The following is a 25941-nucleotide window of genomic DNA, read 5'->3' on the forward strand; positions in this document are numbered from 1 at the left end:
AGCCAGTAAAGAACATCCCTCCATGGCCTCTGCATCAGCTCCTGCTTCCTGACCTGCTTGAGTTCCAGTCCTGACTTCCTTTGGTGATGAACAGCAATGTGGAAAATGTAAGCTGAATAAACCCTTTCCTTCCCAACTTGCTTCTTGGTCATGATGTTTGTGCAGGAATAGAAACCCTGACTAAGACACACCCCTACCATTAACTATGTTTTTTTTTATTAATGTCTACGATTTTTATGCTGACCTGTACTCCATCTTTTCATTGGCCGATTGAAACAGTCACTTGAGAATTTATCAACCAAGTTCAAGCACACAAACCTTCAGAGCAGTATAGTGTCACTAGGAGATGTTTAACTTTAAATGTCATAAATGAAAATTATAGTCCATAAGTAATACGGATTGGCTATATTTTTTTGTCTTTTTCCTCTCCCCCTTCCTCTCTCCTTCCTTCCCTTCCCCCTTCCCTTCTTTTTTTGTTTCCTCTTTCTTATTTTGGAGGTAGGATCCACAGTGTAGCCTTACTGGCGTGGATCTCTATGTATCCAGGCTGTCTCAAACTCCTAAGAAGTCCACCTGCCTCTGTCTACCAAGGGCTGGGATTAAAGATGTGCTGATAGCCAGATGATTGGACACATTTGCTATACCAAAGTCAACTTTTAAATAACCCGTTGAATCAAATAAACAACCAAAATTTTTTATCAGAAATAAAATTCAGTACAGTTATTTTCATGCCATGTGTGATGGTGGATACCTTTAGTTACAGAAGGCCATCTTGGTCTTCATAGTTTCAGGCCAGCCAGTCTGTAAATAACTAAATAACCAAATGGACAAACAAATAATTCTAACTTCCTTGTATATGACAATCATTTAAAAAAATCTATGCATAATAGTTTTTATTGTTTATACTTAAGGTGAACAGGATGCTCTGCTTTTATAGTTAAGTGACTTCATAGTTATGCAAATTAATATGCTCATAGGCTACCTTTTAAGATTTTTAAAATGATTTTATTTATTTTATGTATATGAGTACACTGTAGCGATCTTCAGACACACCAGAAGAGGGCATTGGATCCCATTACAGATGGTTGTGAGCCACCATGTGGTTGCTGGGAATTGAATTCAGGACCCCAGAAAGAAGAGTCAGTACTCTTAACTGCTGAGCCATTTCTCCAGCTCCCTCCCACCCCCACCCCCCCTTTTTAGATATTTTGTGGTAAGATATTTAAAATCTGATTTCCTAGCAAAGTTCTGGTATACTATTTTGTGTATTAGATCTATGGGCTTATGGATGCCACATATCTGCAACTTAGTAATTTGTTGGGTTTTTGTTTGTTTGTTTGCTTGTTTTCAAGACAGGGCTTCTCTGTGTAGCCCTGGCTGTCCTGGAACTCACTCTGTGGACCAGGCTGGCCTTGAACTCAGAAATCCGCCTACCTCTGCCTCCCAAGTGCTGGGATTAAAGGCATGTACCACTACTGCCCAGCATAATTTGACCTATCTCAAAATCAAAAGATGCAGTTAAATTCTGTTGCATGCAGGCTGTACACACTAGATCATGTAGTTCCACCCTGGTACTGACAAAAAGAGCTGGCATAAAGAAAGTCTTAAGTAACCTGTCCAACAGACAGAAATGAAAGTGCTACTTCATGGAAGAATGGCATTTTAACCTGTCCTTTGAAGTCAATACTAGGCTTGTTTGTTCAATAAGATATCAAGCTGTCTGAGGTTCTCTTTTACCCTGCCTACATTTGGAAACTCATACAGGTTTAGAAATAATGATAATAATAATAATAATAATAATAATAGCAAATCATGGAATCTAAAATTAAAAAAATAATCACCTATTGCCCCTTACAGAATTCAAATTTCAAGGAAGTGTTTATGTAAACTCCTACATAATGTGGAAACCATGCCATAGTAAAGTTATTGGACTATTTAATTCATTAGTAATTTCCACAGTTAAGTAATGTTTGTAAGAGTCTCTGTCCTATCAAGTCCAAACAGAAAATAAAACCTCTTACTTTAGTTAATTTCTAGGCATAAAATTAATTGTGATTTCCCAAGGCATAAAGCAACAGAACAGTTTAGAGCTTTTACATCTTGATAAAGATCATAATTCTTATCTGTAGTACTATGTTTTTCTAGTGACTTGCTTAAGTAGAAAATGTAGTCTCTTAATTATACTTATTATATAGCCATCCCCGTAGGCCCATTCATCCCAAAACTTTGAACCACCTCATGAGCTGTACCGGCTGTGCTTCTTGGAGAAGCCTCACTCTAGTCTATGATTTTAAATGTATTTGAGAATATTGAGAACCTTACTGGTGGGAATTGATGAAGCTTCTGAAGCACTCTGTGCCCCCATGGCCTCCAAAAGAGCACCAGCATAGATAGTCAGTCCTCCTCCCTTCCCCCAAGAGAAAATGTGCTCCTGAGGTGACTGCTGATCATTTAAAAAAGAAAAAAAAAAAAAAAAGATTTTTCTGTATCTGTTTCATTTGACTATTTAAGGGTGCTTGCTGTGTTTCATAAAATGGCAGTATAATACAACAGAGCACCTCAGCGGGCTGGCCAAGCTGTTCCCTTGAGGAATTACCACCATTGTGACAGGCTTAGTGAAAAGGAAGTTTATTGGGGGAAAGGAAGGGGACTTGGAAAGGTGTACAGACAGAGAAAGGAGGGGGTCAGAGAAGGACAGAGAGAGAGAGAAGAGAGGAAGAGATGAAGAGGCTGGCTGGGGGGAGAGAGAAAGAGAATAGGAGAGGGAGAGGAAGAGTAGTGAGATGGGAAGGGAGTGGGGAGGGAGAGAGACAGAGAGACAGAGAGACAGAGAGACAGAGAGACAGAGTGGAAGTAGCCAAGCAATCCTTCTTAGACCCCTGACTCCCACCAGGCAGGAGGCTTCTCCAGCTGTTGCTAGGTAGCTGTTGGGCGCAGCCTAGCAGACTTGTCTGTAAGCCAACAATGCTACTTTAAGAGGAAATCTTATTTTGACCTTTTTGTCGGAAACTAGCTCTTGCTGTATGTAGTGCTCAGGCAGTCCTCAAACTAACATCTCTAGCATCAGCCTACTATGTACCTAGGGGTTATCGGCACGCACAACTGTGAGCAACAAATATTTTTCAAAAATTAAAACATAAAGTGTATTGGGAAATTAAAATAGGGAACAACGAGTTTCACTGTGTTTAAGTTGTGTGACTATTTCCTTTGTGTCCATTTTTTTTTTAAAAGACATAATCTGGAGAAGTTTAAGAACATGCCCCTCAAAGGATAAACAACTCAAAATCCAAGAGGAAGAACCTCTTTTCTGTGGGAACTGGAGACCAGCTAGACGGAGTTAATGGGGAGGAAATGGAGATCAGAATAAGAATTTGGTGTCAGGGCTCTGGGCCTTTCAGTGTCATCTTCAAAATGTTCTTCTCCCTGGTTTCAAAACTGACTGAGAAAGGGGCAAGCAACTGTTTATGCTTCTCAAGTGCACAGTAAGCCTCCTTTTATTCCTGCCACAATTGCTCCAGAGAGGACCTGTCACCTTGAACTCAGAGGACGAGGTAATTACATGCAGTTTAGAGAACTGCACTTGAGGATCCAGCACTCATTCTACAGAGACAGGATTAAACCAATCAGGCCAGAAATTCTTAGAGCTGTTTCTCACACGACCAATCAATTTTCTCGTGATTTCCAAGGAAGTTCACTTAGCAGCTTGCAACACTAATCAAGACATACGTAGAAAACTGCACTGAGCTTCTCCTTGTAATCTGCTGTCCTCACCATCCCCACCTCCATGGCACATCACTGCCATTACATATCACCTCCATAGCACACTACCGCCCTGACACTCCACTGCCTTACTTTTTCACTTCCCTTTAACCACACTCTACATCCTAGCTCTTCCAGCTGCATTATCTGCATTAACCACAAATAGATCTTTTCCTCTCTAGGCAACTCAAACGCATGGCTTCTTTCCCCAACAATAGAGAGTCTACTACTTGCCGCATATCATTATATGCGGTGTCCTCTGTGCTTTCTCCCTCACCTATTTCTTTGGTGTAGGTTGCCATCAGTGGGATGCTTTGATAGGATGACAACATGCTGAGGAGTGCAGGTCCACTTTGTCACCTGTCTATTAGTGATTGTCATTGGTGTCTCTGTTTCTCCTATATATTGTTCAATACCCTGGAAAATTGTTATCTATGTATAAACTTTCTCCCAATGCAGTTTCTTAAAGAATCAATGTTAGATTGTTCTGATCATTGTGGAGCAAGTGGAGAATCCTTCCGTTTTCTCTGAAAACTGTGGTGGTCATGTATTTCTAACAAGTTTTGTTTTGTTTTGTTGTTGGTTTTTTTTTTGTTTGTTTGTTTTTTGAGAGCCATGTCATTTGAGGGCTAGTGGGAATTTTGTGAATGATCTTCATTATTCTCATCTATCAACTGGGTCAAAAAGAGCACATGAGAAAACTAGATAATCAGTTGAGGATATGCTACTAGTGGTAGCAGAACTAACATCAAGGGTATGTTCTCCCTGCAAGCCACTCAGTTGCATTATCAATAGATTTTTACATTACAAAGTATCATAGCAGTAAATAAAGAGCAAAGCATCTATCAGCTATATTTTAAATCTATTCCCATATTATTTACGCTGTAACTGGATCTGTCTAGACATCGACATTATAGTAGTGATTTTCTGGGGAGTTTATGCCCCACTCTACACATTTACCTCTTGAGTAAATGGCACAGAGACATCAGATTTTATTTACAAGATGCTGGCACTACTCTGGGCAGGTTCTAAACTATTCTAACCTGACTAGTCTATTAATAAGCAGATAAATGTGCCATGTGTGTCCTCAGTGTGAGCTTCTCTTAGTCTCCTGCTCATGGTCCATCTTCATGATCCATTATGCCCCATGGCAAATACCTTCTTCCCTCCCCTCCCCTCCCCTCCCCTCCCCTCCCCTCCTGTCCCGTTCCCTCCCCGTTCCCTTTCCTCTCCTTCCCTTCCCTTCTCTTTCCTTACCTTGTGGTTCCCACATAACATTTCCTTACTCTCTCCTAAGTTCTGCCTTCCACTTTCCCCTGCCCAGTCACAGGTACACTCGCCAATTAGATATTATTGACAAGAAGTCTTAATAGCACATTGGTCAATACAATGTCCATGTCCAGACAGCAATGTGACCTTGGGGCAGAGAACTCAGCCTTTGAGTATACAGCACACAGGGCTAACCAATACCATAACACACATCATAACACATTCAGAAGTTAGCAAGTCTTACTTTTCCAGTAAACTTGTTTTAATGAGTGAAAGTGAAATTCTTGAAGTGAACTAAGTTAGAAAGACTATATGTAAAACTATTTCAGAGAGTCCAAATTCATTTAGCATTCATTAGCATAAAACTGTTCAAAATGGTGCCCAGCAAAAGGATTATTGAAATACTAATAAAGGATGAGGTAGAAGTATATGACTTGGGTCACTGATATTCTTCCATAGTGGCACTTCAGGTGTCATTAAGCTATTTGTAGAAATATACTATAAGCAGCTAAGGAAGATTATTGGAGCATCGTCACAACACTTTATACGGGGTAGATGCTCAATCAGTGAGATGTAGAAACTAGTATCTGGTCTCCTTTTATGCGTTCTGGCATAAAGCCCCTAAAGTTCTTGTTATCTTCAAAGTAACAAATATCTTCAGTATGGCAGTGAGGTACTGACGACTCTTAGTCCACTGGTGGTCTCAGCATGGGAACTGGTCACCACAGCAAGACCAAAGCATGGTTACATGATTGATACCTCAGTCTGAAACCCTAACTCTGGGACCAATAAAGGGATGACGGTTATGTTGATCAGTGACTTTTGGGGATTGAACTCAGGACAGGTCTTGTGTAGCAAGGAACTTTACCCACTAATCCATCTTACTAGTCCTGCATATCATAATTGGTAAGAGATTTCTTAGTCCAGTCCACAGCCACCTACAGGACTTGAAACCTCAGTTCCATGGTCTTGGGCACAGGACACTAAAAAAACACAGGCCACCAGTTTCAAAGAGTTATTTTCTTCCTTAGTGCAAAAGGAATGTTTTCTTCATAGACATTAGCAAATCGACAAGCAGACAGTAGAGAGCAACTGGCCATACCCTCTATTACCTCCCAGAGCTCCCAAACAGATTTCTGTCTCCCACAGGCACCATCAAGACATGCCATCATGAAACCAGATTGCCAGGGTGCCCCACAGTTCTAGTGAGAGTGTGAGAATTTTCCTGGCCTTGATGTTCAGTAGCCCCTGAAGTGGCTGTTTACACACATTTTGTTTTTGAGGCCTACCCAGCTATGTAATTAACCCTGCCATTATCTAGTTGTGAAATGGATATGATGTGATCACAGAGTTAAATAAAACATAGGGCTATGTAGTCGGCACTGTAAACAACAAGGCAAACAAACCAGAACAAGAACAACAACAAGACAACCGCTCAGAAGAAACCATGTGCTAAGAAGGCGAGGATCCCCTCTGAGCATCTTAGACCATCCCCAGTGAGCAGCTCTAGTGCTGAGCCCACCATGCTTCCTGGGGCAGGCAGCAAGTCAAAAACTTGACTGTCACAAGAAACTCAGAAGGAACGCGGCAAAACTGACGGGGCATCTAGTTTTCAAAGCCAGAATTAGATAAATGTGCTGTCTATTTTCTCAGGAAAAATCATAAGACCAAATTCCTCATTTAGAGATAAAACTGTCAAATATCCATTGGAACAAAAGTCAAAGTTTTTGAGATTATCATTTTTTCTACCCTGTAAAAGTCATTTATTTGCACATCTTTGAGACACAAATTTCTAAATTCATGTATAACTTCCTAAGTCTGAGCAAAATTGGTAGTAAATAACTAATTACCTGAAGAAATACCCCCATAGACAATTAGGTCTGAAGCTATTTTAGCATACATTGAGGATATGTTGAAATTTTAATCATTTTCAAGTGATAGATAACATTACAAAATATTATGTTTAGATAAGAAGTGATTTTCAAGGAAGTTTAGAAATTTATGGTAAAAGTGATCATAGAAAATTATTTTTAATCTTGTCTAATAGCCCCAGAGAACAAAAAAAATAAAGGAATGGAGTTTATTTCTTGATGGTGAAGTTCAATTTGAGTGATAGTCTCACAACAGTCTCTATGGATATTAAGAGAGTGTCACACACCCAGTCTCTCCATAAAATGCTAAGGTTAAGCTTCTGAATAGCTCTTCCAAAAAAGAAAAACAAACAAACAAACAAACAAACAAAAAACCTGGCCCCTTTGGCTGCTATTCAACCATGCTATGTTATTTGAATCAACACTGAAGTCTGCTACGTGGTATAGTGCTAGTGGGTTGTAGCAGAGACCAGCTGTCTCAGTCTGGACTGTGAAGACCTCTCCAGGCAGTGCAGCTTGAGGGAAGGAGAAACACTCCATATACCACTGAGCTTCAGCCTGACTCTCCTTTGCTCTTTAAGGGTAATGCTGTAGCTATGCAATATCCTCTGGTAGTATTGATTTCCCTCTTCTCTTCGGGACTTAAGTATTTCAGTTCAGATTTCTCTTGTTTTAGTAGTTTGCAACAACAACAACAACAACAAAATGGTTTCTTATCCTTGGTTATTTGGGTTTTTTTTTTTTTTTTTATGCTGTTCTGGACTGTTTCTAGACTTTACTCTGGCTTCCTGTGGCTGTTGGGTGTGAAAACGAAGCTGAGCTTGGAGGCCTTCAAGAGTTAGCCTGAGTCAGACTTAGGCTGGATACTGTTGTTTCTAGCTGTGGATGTCAGTGACTAAAGCATCTTCCAGGCCTCCTGTTCTGGCTACTCTGTTATTACCCAGTTTTTGAAGACAATCTTCACTATGATCAGAAGCCTGAAGTACTTTCCATCTTAACCCCCAGGTTATGCACTAGTAGCTGGGTTGCTGGGATCTTGGATGGATGATGGTAGAGTGTTCTGTACTGGGCCTGACTTGAATAGTTTCCTTCTCCCAACTAGGTTATGCTTTAGGAAAAAGCTACTTTTTCTTAGTCTCTATAAAACAATCTCCTTTACCACCGTGTGCCCTGCTTCAGGAGACCAGGAAGGTCTAGAGTATGCTTTTCAGAGTGTTGCATCTGCCAGCAACTCAGGAGATCCTGATCAAGCAGCAGGACTCCCAGAGGTGAAATTGGAAAGTATAGAGGTGTTGAGACCATTCCTATCCCACAGACAGGGGCCCCTGAACCACCAGTAACTCACAAGTTGTCCTTTAAACATTGCTACTTACATTGGTCCTAGCTTGGGTCCTTTGGCTTCTGGACTTCTGTTCCTGTGCACAGTGATTTTACTGACCTGTGTCCTAGGCCACAGTTTGCCTGTGACCTCCATTCTCTGGTCATTCTAATTGTTGACCTACAGTGCGTTCAGCTTTTTTCCTACTGTGAAGACCAGTGAGTTACTTGTCAGATTGGAACCATGATGAGAATAATCAGCTTCAGCAATGTGTGTGTGTGTGATAATGACATATGACATACTTATGGACAAATTGATATTTAAGGCAGCACCTAAGTATATGGCATAAGAAGCTTATAATAAATGATATGCTTTTTTTTAGTATTCCTAAAGCCATTTTTAAAAGCTGAGACTAAATAAATCACTAGAAGAGTTAGATGAGGTACTGCAGTGAGTGTTGGGATCGTGTAGCAGTTGTTTATTGACTGCTATTCCATTTCTTGCCTCCATCCAGTGAGACTTAGATCAGAGCAGTGATCTAGAGGGTCCCACTTGAAATCCCCAAGTGAAAATCCTTGGTCAGCATTGGGCACCGTACAGAAAATGAGGCAAGGCTGAGGCTCTTGTATCATAAAGGTTGTAAGATGGAGCCAAATCACTAACAGAAGTTGAAAAGGAGTATCATGGTGAGATGGTAATGGCTCAGTCACATTCCCTATGCAAAAGGAACATTCTACAGAGTCCCATTATAAAGAAAATGAATTAACATATCAAAAAATCTGGTTTATAGTAGGCTACTCAACAAGAAACTCTTATTCCCATCCTATGAACCTTCCATTTTTTTCTCTTTTGAAGCCAACTCAAAATCCACTTTCTGTTTAAATGTGCAATTTTGAAAAGAAAAAATGTGACAGAAGAAAATTGGAAGTATTGAATCATCAATAACGTTACCATATTCATCTTTCGGTTTACTCCAAACCCTTGCTCATGCTGTATCTGACTATTCCGATGTGAGTTTAAGTCTGCAGTGTGACTGTTTACTTTTCATTCACCCTCAGGACTACGATGTGAGTGATCTCGTGTCTCCACTATGCCACTAATTATCAAGCCTTTCTGCCACTATCTCTCCTCAATGTAAGAAACAGCATTCTCTGGTGAAGAACATTTGCCCTGGAGGAAATCTGCATAGCTATTTAAATACTGACCTTGACTTACCTGGAATATTCTTTGTTTCCACCAAGAAATATTTCACTACATACTTGTTTGTTGAACGCTGAACTGTTAGCTATTAGAAGAGTAGCATTCCATAGGCACCAGAGGTCTGCCGTTCTCTTAAATTATCCACAAGCTGAAAGACTTCCAGGTCTTGCTGATCAAAGTGTGGCCAGATTATCACAGCATCTATTTATTAGTGATTCGTGTGTTCCTAGACTCAGGAGCATCAGAAAAGCACACTGTTTCAGAGTTTCTGTGAGTCATGGGTCTGGGTATATTTTAATTGAGTGCCCCATGACTCAGACATTCTCACAGTCAGTCATCCATCATGGTCTAAGGTGGGGTTAGAGTACGAGCTGCGGTCATCTCAAGGCTGAATTTTGGATGAATCAGCTTCCAGGCTCACTGAAGTTCCCTGGGGATGGTGGGCAGGTCTTTTCCCCTGGAGCTCAGTTATTTACTATGTGTTTCCAGCTGGAAAGAGAGCTCTCTTCATACAGAAGCCAAGCTCTTTGTAACCTTTCTCAGATGGTGTTATGATCTTGAATGTCACGAGGCTTCTGAAGGACCACACCAGGCCAAACAGTTCTACGTGAGGTTTATTGGGAGAGAGAGGGGCAAGGTGACAGCGGAAAGAGAATGGGGGGGGGGGGAGATGCGGAGAGGGCTCTCTTTATATGTGCGTGATGATGTAATTACAGGTAAAGGGGTGAGCCAAGTGGATTCTGGGAATATGGTGGCTGTTGCCTTTGCATTTCCGGTCCCACCTATGTGATGTCATGGGTTTCAGAGGTCCTAATACCAACAGATGGGCTATCATACTCCTCTTTAGAAACCAGGCCTTAAGCCAGATCTATAGAGGATGGCAAGGACTACCACGGCTATCAATCAGGAGAGGGAATAATGGAGGTCTATTCTCCAGGCTTCCCGTGAGTTAGTATGAGCTGAGACCCTGTTTGAAATGCAGTATCATGGAACTAGTAGGCAAAACCAGTATTTTAGCAAGATTCTCAGGAGGCCCATGTACGTATCCAAGCTTGCTGTCTTCCTTTTTCTGTTGCTGTGATAAAGTACACTGGAAAAAAGCAGCTTAAAGTAGAAAAGGTTTATTTTGCTCATATATAGTTCCACATTATAGCTCACCATATCCAGGAAGTCCTGGAACAGGAGCATACCACAGCTGGCTTACTGCTGTCACAAAGCACAGAACAACAAACGAATGATATGGCTTAGTAAACATTCTTGACTTTATACAGCCCAGGGCTGTGTGATGTCATCACAATGGGCAGGTCTTCCCACCTCAGTTATCTTAATCACGATAACCTTCCCAATGCCAGAGGTCCATCGACCAGTTGGGTGGAGATTGTGACAAGTTAATACCATCTGACCTCAGAGTTGGAGAGCCCTTCCCTATGAGCAGGGTCCATACAGTTCATTCTGTTGCGGGAGCTGCTTTCTCAATTTTACTTAAGTACTGACTATTTTTTTTTTTTACTAATCTCAAAGATCAGTTTTCTGGGCACCCCTTTTCCATTTTTCAACAAATATGTGAAAAGCAAAAGTCACTAGAGCACACATGACTTGGATGCAGTTATTAGACTGAGAATAGAGTTGGTGGAATAAGGAAGATACGGAGGAGATAAGAAGACCAAAAGATAAAATGATGGATGACATGAAATTAAAGAGGTGGCTGGAGGGCTGGTGAGATGGCTCAGTGGGTAAGAGCACCCGACTGCTCTTCCGAAGGTCCGGAGTTCAAATCCCAGCAGCCACATGGTGGCTCATAACCATCCGTAACAAGATCTGATGCCCTCTTCTGGAGTGTCTGAACACACCTACAGTGTACTTACATATAATAAATAAATAAATCTTTAAAAAAAAAAAAAAAAAAAAAAAGAGGTGGCTGGAGAGCTGGCTCAGTGCTGATGAGTACTTGTTGCTTTTGTAGAGGACCTGGATTTAATCCCCACTGTTCACATGGTGGCTGGCTCACAGCTGTTTTTAATTTCATTCTCAGGGGATCTGACACCTTCTTCTGATCTCAGTGGGCACCAGCCATGCACATGATACACACACATACATACAATTATAAAATAAATAAGAGCAAAATCAATGTTAAGACTTTAAAGAGGTTAACTATAAAACAGAAGATTATAGTTCTGGTTTTTGACAACCCTTATTCTTGAACAACTATATACCATCTAGTATATTAATTATATATTTATAATGTTTATTATATTATATATTAATTATAATGATAACCACCCTTTATTGCCTAGATTTATTTGATTCTACCTACCAAAACACAGAAGTGCTGAACAAATTTTAGAAATATAGCCACCAGATCACTTCAGTACAAAAATGTAAATGCATGACTGAATTTCAGCACTTTAATTACCCTGTACCATTTACTTCATATCTCAACAGATCCAACAGTCTACATTGGAAATAGTCTAAAACTTGACTATTTCCATAAAAGACATCTTATTTGAATCAATGTCTTTCTATGTCATCCAGGTGGCACCATCATCCCGCCCCAGCCTTCCAAATGTCTGGACTATAGACATGTAGACATGTAGTACCATGTCTTCCTTGACAATAATTTCACTATGTTTTACATTTATCTCAAAAGTTCTATCTAGCAGGAAAGATTAAGGTACATTCCATTTTGAGAGAGAGAGAGAGAGAGAGAGAGAGAGAGAGAGAGAGAGAGAGACTGACCTAAGGTATAAAGTGAAAGTCCCTAAATGTACTTACCACAAAATATAGTAGATTAGGTAAAGCCTTGGTCTGTATCATCCCAGTGATTCTAAAAACCAACACCTGTTATCATGTTTGAGCTGCTTATTAAACTTTCAGAAGCTTGGGGGAACTTCTCATCAGAATCACTATTAAAACTGTAGGTGTGTATGTAAGCCTACAAATCAGTGTTGTATGCAAAGATAGCAAGGACTTGACTACAGCTTCTTGGTCTTACTGCTTTTGACTTTCAGTTATAATATTGAAGCAAGTGTCTTCTATACATGCGAGGGAAGCTGCACTCATGAATCTCAATAATATGGCTACCTAAATAAGACCTTATTAGTGGAAAGATGCAGAGGGGAGACTCATCAGGCTCTATAGAGTACATCAAGAGCTATAGGCAGTTAGTGGCTATTGACAGGAAGAATAAGCCTTCCTCAAGAAGAAGCCCCTGATATGTTATCCAAGCCCAAGTGGTCAGCCCTTAACAGATGTGCAGACAACAACACTAACCCTAAGTGGACTCAGGAGGTTGTGTTTGTGTGTGTGTGTGTGTGTGTGTGTGTGTGTGTGTGTGTGTGTAACACTAATAATTGAAGAATAAGAAAACATGATTTTGAGAAGGTAGGGCACAAGGATACTAGAGGAATGGAAGGCAGAGTGGAAACGATGTAAATATAGTACTCACATGAGGTTTCCATAATTCGTTTTCTGTTTTTATCCAAGAGATGAAAACACTGTACACGTGACTTTCTGAACGCTTGGTCAACCGTGTTTGCTGATGTCACATTGCTAACCTTGAAAATGGCTGATGAATTCAGGCACAAGAAGTAGAAAATCCTTGAGTTTAAAATTAATTGATTCTTAACTTTAAAAGGTGAGAGACTATTTTAAAACTGAAGACTAAACTTTAAAATGTCCCTGTTGACTGGAGAGATGGCTCGATGAGGAAGAACACTGTATGCTCTTCTAGAGCACATTGTGCAATTCCCAGAACCCACACAGAAGCTCTCAACCATCTGTAATGCTGAAAGCTCCCAGCATGCAAGTGGTGCACAGGAGTACCTGCAGACAAAAGAAAATCTATACACATAAAATTCAAAGTAAATGCATTTTAAATGTTCCTGTTACTTTTCTAACAGTGAAAAGGGAAATAAAATCTGTGTATATGAAATCAAATCATTTGCTGATATTGATAGACCGGTAACATAACTAGTGTAAGGCTTACGCGGGTTTCACTTTTAATGAATATAATTTGTACTTGAGAAAGTATATCCACAGATAACTGACATGTTTAAGGATGAATAACTATTGAGAAAAGAGTGAAGTATGATTACTTCTGTCTGTGTAGGTCACCACATGTCCAAGACTTCAGAAAGAATGAATAAGGCATTCCTTGAGAATCAGCTGATTATCAGAAGTTTATAGCAAAAGCTACTTTATACTGAAGGGGTATCATGCATTTTTCATGTTAGCCTAATTGATTTTACATTTGTTTATATGGTAGAGTTTGGATTTGGATCTTAAATGCCTTCCAAAGGCCCATGTGTACAAGGTTTGATTTTTTAACTTTGTGATAGAACTGGGGAGTAGAAACATTTAAGATGTACAGCCTTCTAGAAGGATGTTGACTCACTGGGCAGTAGGTCTTGCTACTGGGATTACAGTCTCTGTTTCTCAACCATTGCCATTTAAATAGGCCTCCTTCATATGCATTCGCCCCATGAAGTATTATTATTCTCCCCCATCCCATGAGTGTGCAATGTGAAAACCTGAGCCAAAATAAAACTTAACACCTTATAAATTGATTATCTCAGTTATCTCAACATAGTGGTAGGATGTTTTAGTCACTGTTTTATTGCTGTGATGAAACACCAAGACCAAAAGCAACTTGTGGCGGCGGCGGGGGTGGGGGGGCAGGAAGGGGTGGTGGTTATTTGGCTAACAAATCCATGTAGAAGCTAGACCTTGGTTCTTCCTCTAAGCCCCATGCTCCCAGAAATAAGACTCCAACTCAAAATATATTTACAAATACCTTGGTCATATAACTGTGCTCTTCTTTGAGTAGATATAATATAAAATATCCCATTTCTTCTAGCCTGTATTCTGCCACATAGCCAGTTACCTGTGCTCAGATACCATGCATTCCTTCTTTTCACATCTTCCCAGTGACTCTCCTATACCTGGCTCTATCCCAGAATTCTTTCTCCTCCTGGATGTTCCAGATTCCACTTTCTGCCTACACTGTAGGCCATAGGATTTTTAATTAAAAGGTGATACATCCATACAATACACAAGATGAGCAGGGCAGTGGTGGCGCACGTCTTTAATCCCAGCACTTGGGAGGCAGAGGCAGGCAAATTTCTGAGTTCGAGGCCAGCCTGGGTCTACAGAGTGAGTTCCAGGACAGCCTGGGCTATACAGAGAAACCCTGTCTCGAAAACAAACAAACAAACAAAAAAACAGTACACAAGATGATCTCTCTACATTTCTATATTGCACAGATCATGGAGAAATGCATTCAGCCTTTCTTATAGAATAAAGGACCACCAGTCTAAGGATGGTATCACCCACAATGGGAAGGGCTCTCCCCCATCAACCACTAATTAAGAAAATGCCTTATAGGATCTTATGGAGGAATTTTCTCAGTTGAGTTTCTGTACTTTCAGATAACTCTAGTTTGTGACAAGTTGACATAAAACAGCCAGCATGTAAGACATTAGATAACCCAGTAATTAGGTATATATGTGTACATATATTGACTAATGTGTTGGCTGTTGTACACTTGGCATTATACCACCCTACATCCTCCTCTTAGAACATAAACTACAGATAACATAGAAACACAGTACTATGACCTGAACCTCATCTGGAAATACTGCTTTAAGGTCTATCTTGGAAAGATGGCTATGCAGAATATTTATGTTAGTGGACATACATCTGATCTATGTTCTGTGTGGACCAGCATCTATGTGGTGAATGTGGAACATGTTTGCTAATTCACTCTAAAATATCTTGGCTTGGGTAATTTTCAGTCTTCTGCAATAGCGTCACTAAATGACCAAACTCAGTTTTCTGTGTCACTGAAAGTATCATTGTCAAGCTGTTCGGTGGCAGTGCTTTTGGTCAGTAATATGGCCATCGGGGAAGTTACTCAGCCACAAGGGTCTGGGAGAAGAACAAACTGTTCAATTCAACCAGTGAGCAACATAAATGAAGGATGGCAAAGCTGACTGATATAAAAATGAACCCCCCCTCCATTTTTCAGTTAAAAACAATTTTTGCTCTGAATTTTGAACCAAATGAGAAAGATGTATGTGGTCACAGGCATTTCTCCTGACGGTTCTAGAGAAAACTCAGCTAATAGAAATGTCATGTAGTGTCTTCTCAGACTAAGGGGAGACAGCAGTATCCTTGTGGATCTGCTGAGAAAAGCAGATAGGGAGACATGCTGTATAAATGCTGCTGTCAATAAAACTTCTGGAGAATCCAAGCATGAGTAAGCAGAGAATCTCCTGTGGTCATCAAATAAATGTGATGAGTTTGGACAAGGAACAGAAGTGGACACTAGGAGGTTACACAATGGGGATGCGCATAGCATGGATAATTTTATGTGAACTTGACATAAGTTGGAGTCATTTGGGACAAGGAAACCAACCACAATCAAAAAATGCCTACACAAGATTAATGTAGGTAGGCCTAGCCCGTTGTGGGTGCTGCCACTCCTGGAGTATGGGTCCCCGGGGTATATAAAGAGAAACAATCCATGAGGAACAAACCTGTAAGAAACACTCTCCCGTGGCCTCTGCTTCAGTTCCTATTCTAGATTCCTGTCCTGACTTCCATTGTTAAAGGACTGTGATGTGAGGGTGTAGGATGAAATTAAGCCTTTCCTCCCCAAGTTATTTTGGCTGTGGCATTTTATCCCAGGAATAGCAATCCTAAGGAAGACAACGAATAAGCTAAGATAAGCTCCAGAAAAGGCAATATTCCAGGTACCTTTGCAATATCCCTTCAGTTCATACCTAAAATTAAGATATATGTAAAAATAAGTATGGTAAGAAAGTGGGAGATAAATATGACTCTCTCTCTCTCTCTCTCTCTCTCTCTCTCTCTCTCTCTCTCTCTGTGTGTGTGTGTGTGTAAAGGCATGTTTGTGTCACAGCATGCATGGGGGATCAGAGGGCAACTTTCAGGAGTTATTTCCTTCTACAAAGAGATCAAGGACAGAACTCAGGTTAAAAGGTTTGCACAGCAAGTATTTTTACCTTATAACCTAGAACATAATTTTAATTTTTTATTACATGGTGAGAGTCTTAAATTTTTATTATCACACAATTTCTGGCAAGCTAAGTAAAATTCATGTTGACTTTGAATTTCAGTGTTTAATTGCAAGCTTTTTACTAGCTACACCCCATGCTGAAGCTATTGAGCAGCAATTGCCTGTCTTGTTATGGCCCATATGATTTCCTCATAGCAAAACTGACTTATTAAACACACAGGTTCAAGGAAGAAAAAGATGTTAGGACAGAAGGAAACCCTGAGGTTTTACAGGAGTGTTGTCTCATGTCTTCTCATACTGTGATAGCTGATGTTGAACCTCAGTTGGAAATGGAGGAGACAAGCACACGAGGCTTGGGCTAAATTCAGTCTCAGTGAACAGGATTTCTCTTTGTTTCACAGAACTTGCTCTGACATTTCTATCAAGCCACATGGAGAAATGCAATCTTATGATTTTTCTTTGTTTCGGGGAATTAGAAGTCCTACACACCAACTTGTTTAGCTACAGACCACAGGTAGATTATGTCAAGGGCAGACTTAGACCTGGGACCATATTCCACCATGAGTTTTAATTCTCTGATTTATAACAAATTATTTATTATTGTTTATGTGTATGGGTGTTTTGCCTGCATGAATGTCTGTGCACCACTTATAGGCCCAGTGCCCTAAGATCTCCTGGAACTGGAGTTAAAGATGATTTTTGAGTTACCCTATGTATGCTGGAAACTTAACTCTAGTCCTTTGGAAGAATGGCTAGTTCTATCACTGAACCATCTCTCCAGCCCTCTTGGTTCTTTGGTTAAGTGAAAATTTGATTGTATTCTTCCTTGAACTTTGTCATGCTAATTCATAACTTTGCATTCTCTCCAAATGCAAGATGGCTCTGGTAAATGTTATTAAATGTGATTTCTGCCAAGCCCAGTGACCTGACATTGATCTGTGAGACTCACATGATGGGGCTGACGCTCAAATGACTTTTACTTATGTCTGGGACAGCTATAACCCCCACCCTCTACACAGATAAATAAAAGGAGAAGATACTGACATCACTTTAAATCAGTTGGTCCAGACACTTGTACTGGGGAAAGAAAGACAAGGTTTGTTTGGTCTCTCTGTTCTATTCCTTTCACTGGGTGTTTGCAGAACACCTGTGCTGTGCTAGGACAAGTTATCGCCCCTGAGCAAACAGAATCATGTGTGCACTGTGACTCACAGCTTGAAGTCCGCTTCCCTTTTAAACGCTATCTTATACTCTGTAAATTTAAGGTAGGGAGAGTCTATACCAGTTACTCAGTGCCAGAGTCATGAGAATGAATAGACACAGGATTATCTGCTTGGGAATGCTTCAGTTCCTATGGTTGTTTATTCCTGATGACTTTTTTTTTCCTTTCAAGTCTTTTTGTTTATTTGTTTTTTTGAGACAGGGTTTTTCTATATAGCCCTGGCTGTCCTGGAACTCATTTTGTAGACCAGGCTGGCCTCAAACTCAGAAATCCGCCTGCCTCTGCCTCCCGAGTGCTGGAATTAAAGGTGTGTGCCACCACAGCCGGCAATTATAGCACCAGCCCACACAAAGCTCCAGTTTTCTGAAGGGGTCCAATCTGGCACATAGCTGGTGTCCGGTTATTGGACATATTTTGACCAAGTAGATACTATGTGTCAAGTACTCCTCTAGGACTTAGCAAGCAGTGATAATTAGGCAGGCCAAGTTCCTAGTGCTCAGAAACTCCCTTACTCACAAGTCATATGCAAGTTGATTTCAACAAGTCATAAATACTGGGCAGGAAACAATAGTCATGAAACTATACTGGGCTTGACGACTAGGCATGATTAATCAGGAATGGGTACGACATACTGATAACATGGAAGCTCTGAGCTTGAGGAGGGCCCCAACTGGCAGTAGTATGCTCAGAGTAAAGGACTCTTAACAGCCTAGCTGAGAGAAACACGGGTTCCTGCCACTGTGTAAAGCTACTCTGTTCTTGGTGCAGTTATGGCAAGGACTGAGATGAATCATAGCATGAAAAGGGTCGGGCAGTCATCGGAGTAGCACTGCGATTCTATTTTTGGTGGACCCCCAAGGTTCATCAATACTGTATCCACACCTTAGTTCTGGAAGAAAGCCACAAGTAACAGACAAGAACTCCTGGAACCGACCAGCAGCCAATCACAGAAGTCAGCACCCCCAGCAATCTGGAAGAGCCTGTTTACTGTCCCAGAGGACAAAGCGATAGACACACATTTATAATCATTATTTATGTGAACAGGTTTTTAACCATGATACTCCCCCCCCCCCTTCCCAACAGTGACTCAATAGACTCTGTTTTGCTTTTAGCAGCAAAAGATTTCCTGACTTGAATCATTTCATGGTCAAAGGAAGCTTTTGTTTCTTAATAGTCTGCTTTCTTTTTGTTCTTATTGGTCAATTCAATTGAAAAAAAAAAAAGAAGATATGTATTAGATGCTACCACCATTCAAGACCAAAATTGCTGACAGAAAATTAATCCTTGACTAAAGTAATTTCTGAAAGTCTGAGTTTATTAATTTATTAAGAGCTGATATGTCAAAGATCTTTAAAAAAGTATTTAGGAAAGCCTTTGAAATGTAGTAGAGCAGTATGAATGGCTCTCCTAGGGGACTTATTTGCTTAACTGAGACCAATTATATATATATCACAAATCGGTCTACTATGCAATGGCGCAAAATTCACCAATGTCATAAGATAGAAACATAAAGTACTACAGAAGCTTCATGGATCAACATGGGGGACTAGAGTCAGCAAGCTGGGAACAGTCCATCAGGAAAAATGAGGAGGCTTTGGAGATATGATAAATGATCCATAAATGCATGCTCAGAGCTCAACCCAGGTGGGGTGTTTTTAATGGGCAAAGCAGGCATTTGGGAGCAGGCACCTATTGTCCATTTGGAAAGTTGTTGGGAAAAGATCCTGCTGATCTTGCTTCATGCATGTAATGGCATGAGAAGGCCCTTCAGCTTCAGAGGCTGACTGAAGAGTACGAGTTTGACCCAGTGGTTTTCTTCGCTGATCAGTGGATCTATGTGCATTGTTGATATTTGTAGATACTGGTATTATTTGTGATTTGAACTCTGTCTTGATGACCTATAAGGTCTGTGGGTAATTTTGAACACAAAGACTTTCAGAAAGCCTCTGTCTTGGTCATAGTCATTGCAAAGTTATTGAAGCAGCATAATAATAATTAAAAAATCAAGTTTAAGACATGAGAGTTCATAGCCTTCTGTTTGGAACACCATAAAAAGTACTAATTTTAACCTGTATAATTATGCTTATTACTAAGAAATGCAGAAGTTGCTTTAATATCGTAGGGAATTTTAAAAGTGTGCCTTGTACTTCTTAGTTTTCCATTTATATTTTTGTTATTTTTTGAAAATTGTACTCTAGAGTGGAACTTTTTTCTTTATTCTTTGTCTGTCTGTCTGTCTGTCTGTCTGTCTATCTCCTCCCTGTCTCTTCTCTCTGTAACTCTGCTTATCTATTAGTGTTAAACCCAGAACACTATGGGAAAACATTCTATTCACATAGCACTGTTCCCAGTGGCTCTCTGGTGCAGGAGATTTTATCCATCCCTGTTTGTTCACACATTCACTGTTCACCTTCAGTTATGAATTAACTCCTCAGCAGGAAGTCCTTTTGCATGAAAGCACATTTCTGATGACAATAGGTTTCTGTTTGTGGTTTGAATCATTCAAGAATGAATGCCTTTGATAAGTCTAGAGACCTACATATCTGAATTTGCTCTATGTCTTAAAGAGAGAATTGGCATGGCCAGCCTTTGGGGCTACTATCCCAAGTGGAAGAATGGGGTTTCTTTTCAAAACTGTAATGAATGTGAGTAGGCCCTCTTGTGGCCAGCCAGGTCCCTGCCACCCAGTTTGCTTCACCTTAAGAGCAAATAGTGTTCTTTATGTAGATGCAGTCAGAAGGGTTGACAGTTTCTACTTTTTCTTAACTTTTTTTTTTTTTTTTGCCTGTGGTTTTCAGTTCTTTTTTGAAAGATGAAAGCAATAATGCCTACAGGACAGGGTAATTAGATTTTTCTAATGAATGTTGATTTTTTTTCACAATGTTGCATGTTATCATTTAATAAGCAGAGGTATCTATAAAACTAATGACGACTCCTTGATTTCTTCACTTTCTTGGTCATCACACATAGTCCCATATTAGTATTGATAAGTTAATCCAGAAAGAGAACACATCTTTTAATAAACAACTTGGCATTTGATGGGTGTGTTCAAGGAGCTTCATTGGGGTCAGAAATACAATGGGAATTTTTGGGGGGGCTGTTTAGGAGCCTGATGCATAAGTCAGGAAGTGAGTTCTTGATTTTGACTTCAACTAGGAGTCAACAGTTTCCAGAGTGGGTGAGACAAGTGTGTGTGTGTGTGTGTGTGTGTGTGTGTGTGTGTGTGTGTAGTCCACAGGATATGAGATTTTTCTTGAACATTGAATAACTAGCATGTCGTCTTTCTTCTCTTCCTCTCCATCATAGGTTAACCTCAGAGCCACTGATGTCAGGCTCATGCGTCAATTGCTCCTCATCAATGAGAGCATCGAGTCCATCAAGTGGATGATCGAGGAGAAAGCCACCATTACCAGCCGAGGCAGCAGTCTCAGTGGCAGCCTGTGTAGTTTGCTGGAGAGTCAGAGTACCTCCTTACGTGGCAGCTACAACAGCCTGCATGATGGCAGTGATGGGCTGGATGGCATCTCAGTAGGGAGCTACCTGGACACTTTGGCAGATGATGTACCAGGTCATCAGACCCCTTCAGACTTGGATCAGTTCAGTGACAGCTCCATCATCGAGGACTCACAGGCTCTGCACAAACATCCCAAGTTGGATTCTGAGTACTACTGCTTAGGCTAATGATCCACTTTTTCGCATGGGACTGGTGTGCAATTAAACTTGTATGTATCCTTCTTCTCTGCTGCTATATTTTTGGTGTGATTTATTTTAATAAGGCAACCTTTTAAAAGAAGCTTATTTTTAAACTGCTTAATGATATTTCTGTTGCTCCTAATATTTCTCATCTAGACTGATTTATTTTTCTCTGTTACATCTCTATTTTTTATTTATTGTAATAATCTTTTTTCCCTTCTCTTAAAGTAGCACAAAGTAGAGGGGGAAAATAAGCAATAATTGTTTCTGCTTTTGATTTCAGAGTAAGGGGTCAGGGATTATATGAACACTTTGCTAAATTTTACAATAAACCAAAGTCTGATCACTTCTTCATACTGTGGTTTGTGGCGTTGAATGATTTGGAATCTATGTGCCAGAAGATATGAAAATATTTTACTATTTGTATATTAAATTAAACCAGCTATTTGGACAAAGGTAGACATTATTTCAAAGCCAGAATGTGTTGGTGCATGATGAGCTGTACTCTTATACACATGTGTCCACATCACTGACATTTGGAAGGACCCGCACTGCATAGACTCGATTTAGCCTACTCTGGTGTCAACATTATAGATTAGAATTTTAGAATCAATGTGTTTAACACAAATCTTGAGTTCCTTTGTTTTACAATACGTATTATACTACCAGATTTCAAAGGAAAATGGACAGAAGGTTTCAAGGTGAGTACAGGTGAAGACCTTTGGATTTCTGTGGGTGGCATAAAGGAGAGATTGAAAGAATGGTGTGTCAGATCTGAAGCAGGACAGTGAAGATTGGTGAATACACAGAGAAGGGTCACCATCCACCACATGGATCTCTGAGCCAGGAAGGCAGATGAGAAACTTTCCACAGGAAGAAGATGGCAAAAATGACTAGCATATGTGTAGTATAGTCTCTCTCTTAGTGCTTCCCTTCAGGAATTGTCTTTTCTGGTCCCAGGGAATCTGGGAAGTGTAATATTTCAGCATGAATCTATTTTGAAAAACTACGTTTAAAGATAGTTTGAGATTTACATATATTTTCTTATATGTATTTTGACATAGAAGTAGAAGGCATAAACATGTACAGTAAGATAAGAGCAGAACCATTATAACTATAAATACCAACATGTTTTCTTCATCCTAAGATGGAAAAATAATTTCTTAGTTTTCTGGATTGATACCTGAATATGTTTTCATTTGTATAATGAGTCAAAACACTTAGTTTTTTCTTTTGGTATTTATTTTGTATGTGTGTGTGTTTGGTGGAGGTGTTCAGTGGATACCTATGACTGTGTTGGCCAGAGGCATTAGATTTTCTGGAGCTGGGATTATGGGCAGTTGTGAGCCAGCCAGCATGGGTGCTGGGGATCAAACTCTGGTCCTCTGAAGGAATAGCACAAGCTCTTAATTAAAACCTGTCTGGTGTTATATTTTGCACTCTCCTTTTAACATAAAATGCTTGTAGTAGCATCACAGCAGTCTCACAATAGTGGAACTGACACTAGCACCTACGTGATGGGATCAGAGTTCCCCAGTATCAAACCCAGGCCTTGAATTGAACTGAGATCGCTATTGCTCTTAAAACTGTACTCACTGTCCCTTTCTACTCTTTGTTGACATTAAATAATAAAGTGTAGACAAAGGAGCAAATATAAGCCCACAATTATAAAATGCAACCACCGATGGTTTTCCAGCTCACCAATGTCTACAGGTTTCCCCGTCAGAACTACCGAGCTCTTTCTTTAAAATCACATATCCAGAGTAAGGCAGTCAGGAGTTGGCCATTTGCCAACTCTACCTCACCTATTCCCTCCTTTCTGTAGACTTTTATTTTTAATTTATTTAAGGCTGTTCGATTGGCTGTTTCAATTTGGAATCAAGCCAAGACATTCTTAGCATAGATTGTTTATCATGTAAAAACTCAAGAGCACACATTTTAACTCTATATAGAATACATCCTTCGAAACAAGCCTGGTGCATGTCAAGCAGAAAGTAATGAACTACATAAGCATGTGTTTACAACATGGTGAAGAGCCTATCATGAATAAGAATGAAGCGGGCATTTAGTAATAGAAGAGACAACATGAGCAAATTCTAACATCTTTTAAGTCCCAAGAGTTGTCTACAATGAGCTATGCACAAGCAAGTTGCTGTTCTCAGATTATAGCTTTAGACTGTGAACTCATTCTGGCAAATTTTTCTTATACCTTCCTTTTCAAACCAACTTCCCTAGCTATTTGTCCATAATATCCATGAGTATCACTTCTTTACCAAGAAAATGAGAAAATCCTAAGGGCACATTGTGAGAGAAATATGTGGAATAGGTTTTGTTTTGACCTTCTATTTTATAAGAAAAATTTAGATTGTTTTGTGCTCCATGAGCAATAAGTTTCAATATTTTATAATCTTAGTACTTAGTCCATGTTTTTCAGAAATGATATTTTTTTGCATCCCTGGCTGTCCTCACCTTGAACTCAGTAATCTTTCTACCTCTATCCCTGACCCCCAAGTTCTTTAAAGTCATGCACTACCACTACCACATTCAGCTTCTGCCCTGAAAAAAACACTAACAAATATTTTATGGTTTAGATACTAGAGTCAATTATACAACGGCATTTTCAATCTAATTTCACTAAGGGGAATGTGCATTTAAACAAGGCTAGTTAGTAATGTTCATTGCACTCAAGAGAATGAATGCATAGAAGTGTCCCATTTTCAAAAAGGAATTTCTTTTCCCAACCTCTGATCTTGAGCTTTTGATATTTTGCCTTTATTAGCACCATAAGGCATAGGTTAAGAGATTAAAGCAAGAGAGTTTTCCAAACTGCCCTGCCTATACTGAACTTGCCATAGAAATTGGAATGTGCCTGGGTCACGTTACTCTGTTTTACTAGTTACTCTGATTTTGCTAGTCTTGTAATAAAACTGAAGTAGTAATGGAACAAAAGGAATTCAGGCAAGCCAATGCTAATATACTTTTGGCACTATTTGCTACTACCTGGAGTCAGAGTTTAGAGTTCTATAATTTTCAGAGATTCCCTGCAGTTGGGTAGATTATAAGGCACTTGGATAAGCACAAATGACTTCACTTAAAGCACTTTTTCACCCAACTCCATGAAACACAGTCACATCGGTGATGACACAACAGATGAAAAATTGGAAACACTGAACATTACTACCATATCAGCTAGAGTTGGCATATTTGGTCACTCCTCTTTTGAACGTCTGTCTTCATCTGGACCTTGAATGCCATTTTCTCCTCTTTCCATGCTGTCTGCTTGTTCAGACTCCATTACATCTATCCCTTCTTCTCTTGTCCTGGTCTCCAAACCCCAGTGTGCTGACTCTGTTCAATTCTAAAAGTTCATTCTGGGGGTTTTATTCATGACCTTCATTTGCTGAGTTTTCTAAATATAACACCACATCCCACAGTCTCTTTCTACAACTCCACTCTCCCAAGTGCCCTGCACAGGTTCTATACTTATTTTCTGACAGGTAACTCATTCTGAACACGTCTAGAACTGTTTCCAATCATCCCAAGTAAGCGGTGCGTCCTTCCTGTCAGCCCCAATCCTCTAGCCAATGTAGTCATTCTCTTTCCTCACACAGGGGCCAGATTATACAGCAGCTCCATCTAGATACCTTGTGTCCTATCTAAATCCTTACCAAACACTGCACAACACTGCACTCTGTCACTCCTCCATTCCCCGATATCATCTTCTATCACAGACTTTATTTTTTCACTGTCAATCGCATGGGTATCACTTTTCTTCTCTCTCGAGTTTCAAAACATTTTCCAACCTCAGAATCTTTACACTTCTTATTTCTTCTTTCAGGAGAGCTCTTTGTGGGAATCTTCTTCTACTTCTACAGTTCTCTGGGGTTTCCATTCACATGACACATCTAATAAAATGTGCCCCACAGCAGTCCAGAACACTCTATATTCATAGTCATAGCTGTTATTGTCGCCCAGTTCTAATTTTTGTGAGCATCCTTTGCTTTTCTAAACCAAAGCTAAGGATTTAGAGAACTGGAATATTGTTTTATTCACTTCATTATTTTCAACCGTCTACAAGAGTATCTTTCACACAGTAGCTACCCAGTAAATACTTTTATGGAAGCACTTTAACATGTATGCTTGGTATGTTCAAGAAACACCACACAGTGGCTGTGCTAAATCAGAGTGATGCAATAATGAGCAAGGTATAATCTTGCCATCAACTAGACCACCTGTCTAGTACATTTCTCTGCAAGGAAGAAACATGTTCTTACTCCTACCCCTAAAAATATTTATGTCTTCATCTGTGAATGGATGACCTTGAATGCCAAAGGAACTTTGAAGATACTATGAAGTGAAAGACCTTGAAATGAATGGTGATCCTCAGAGATCTAAATGGCATTTTAAGAAAAGGGAGAATAGATGAAAAAAATGATTAAAAATGTTTTTAAATTTTATACTGCTTTCTGTTAGGCCAAAAGTGGCCATGAATCAAAGAATGTGCAACAAAGAACAGTTTGTTTTCTCTGCAATGTAAGTTGTTTTATTGATTGGTACATCCATCTCACAG

The 25941-nt window shown here is 39.9% G+C and overlaps 1 protein-coding gene across 1 annotated transcript in view; it reads left to right on the top strand.

The window, feature by feature from the left end:
* Lurap1l (leucine rich adaptor protein 1 like) overlaps positions 1 to 21721 on the top strand; it is a 41175-nt gene extending 19454 nt beyond the window's left edge. Inside the window, exon 2 of the mRNA XM_021200863.2 lies at positions 20985 to 21721. Within this exon, the coding sequence (XP_021056522.1) occupies positions 20985 to 21359 (375 nt within the window). The 3' untranslated portion in view covers positions 21360 to 21721. The remainder of the gene's footprint in view (positions 1 to 20984) is intronic.
* Positions 21722 to 25941: the final 4220 nt, after the last annotated feature.

This window comes from Mus pahari, chromosome 6, assembly GCF_900095145.1.
Source record: "Mus pahari chromosome 6, PAHARI_EIJ_v1.1, whole genome shotgun sequence".
NCBI lineage: Eukaryota > Metazoa > Chordata > Mammalia > Rodentia > Muridae > Mus > Mus pahari.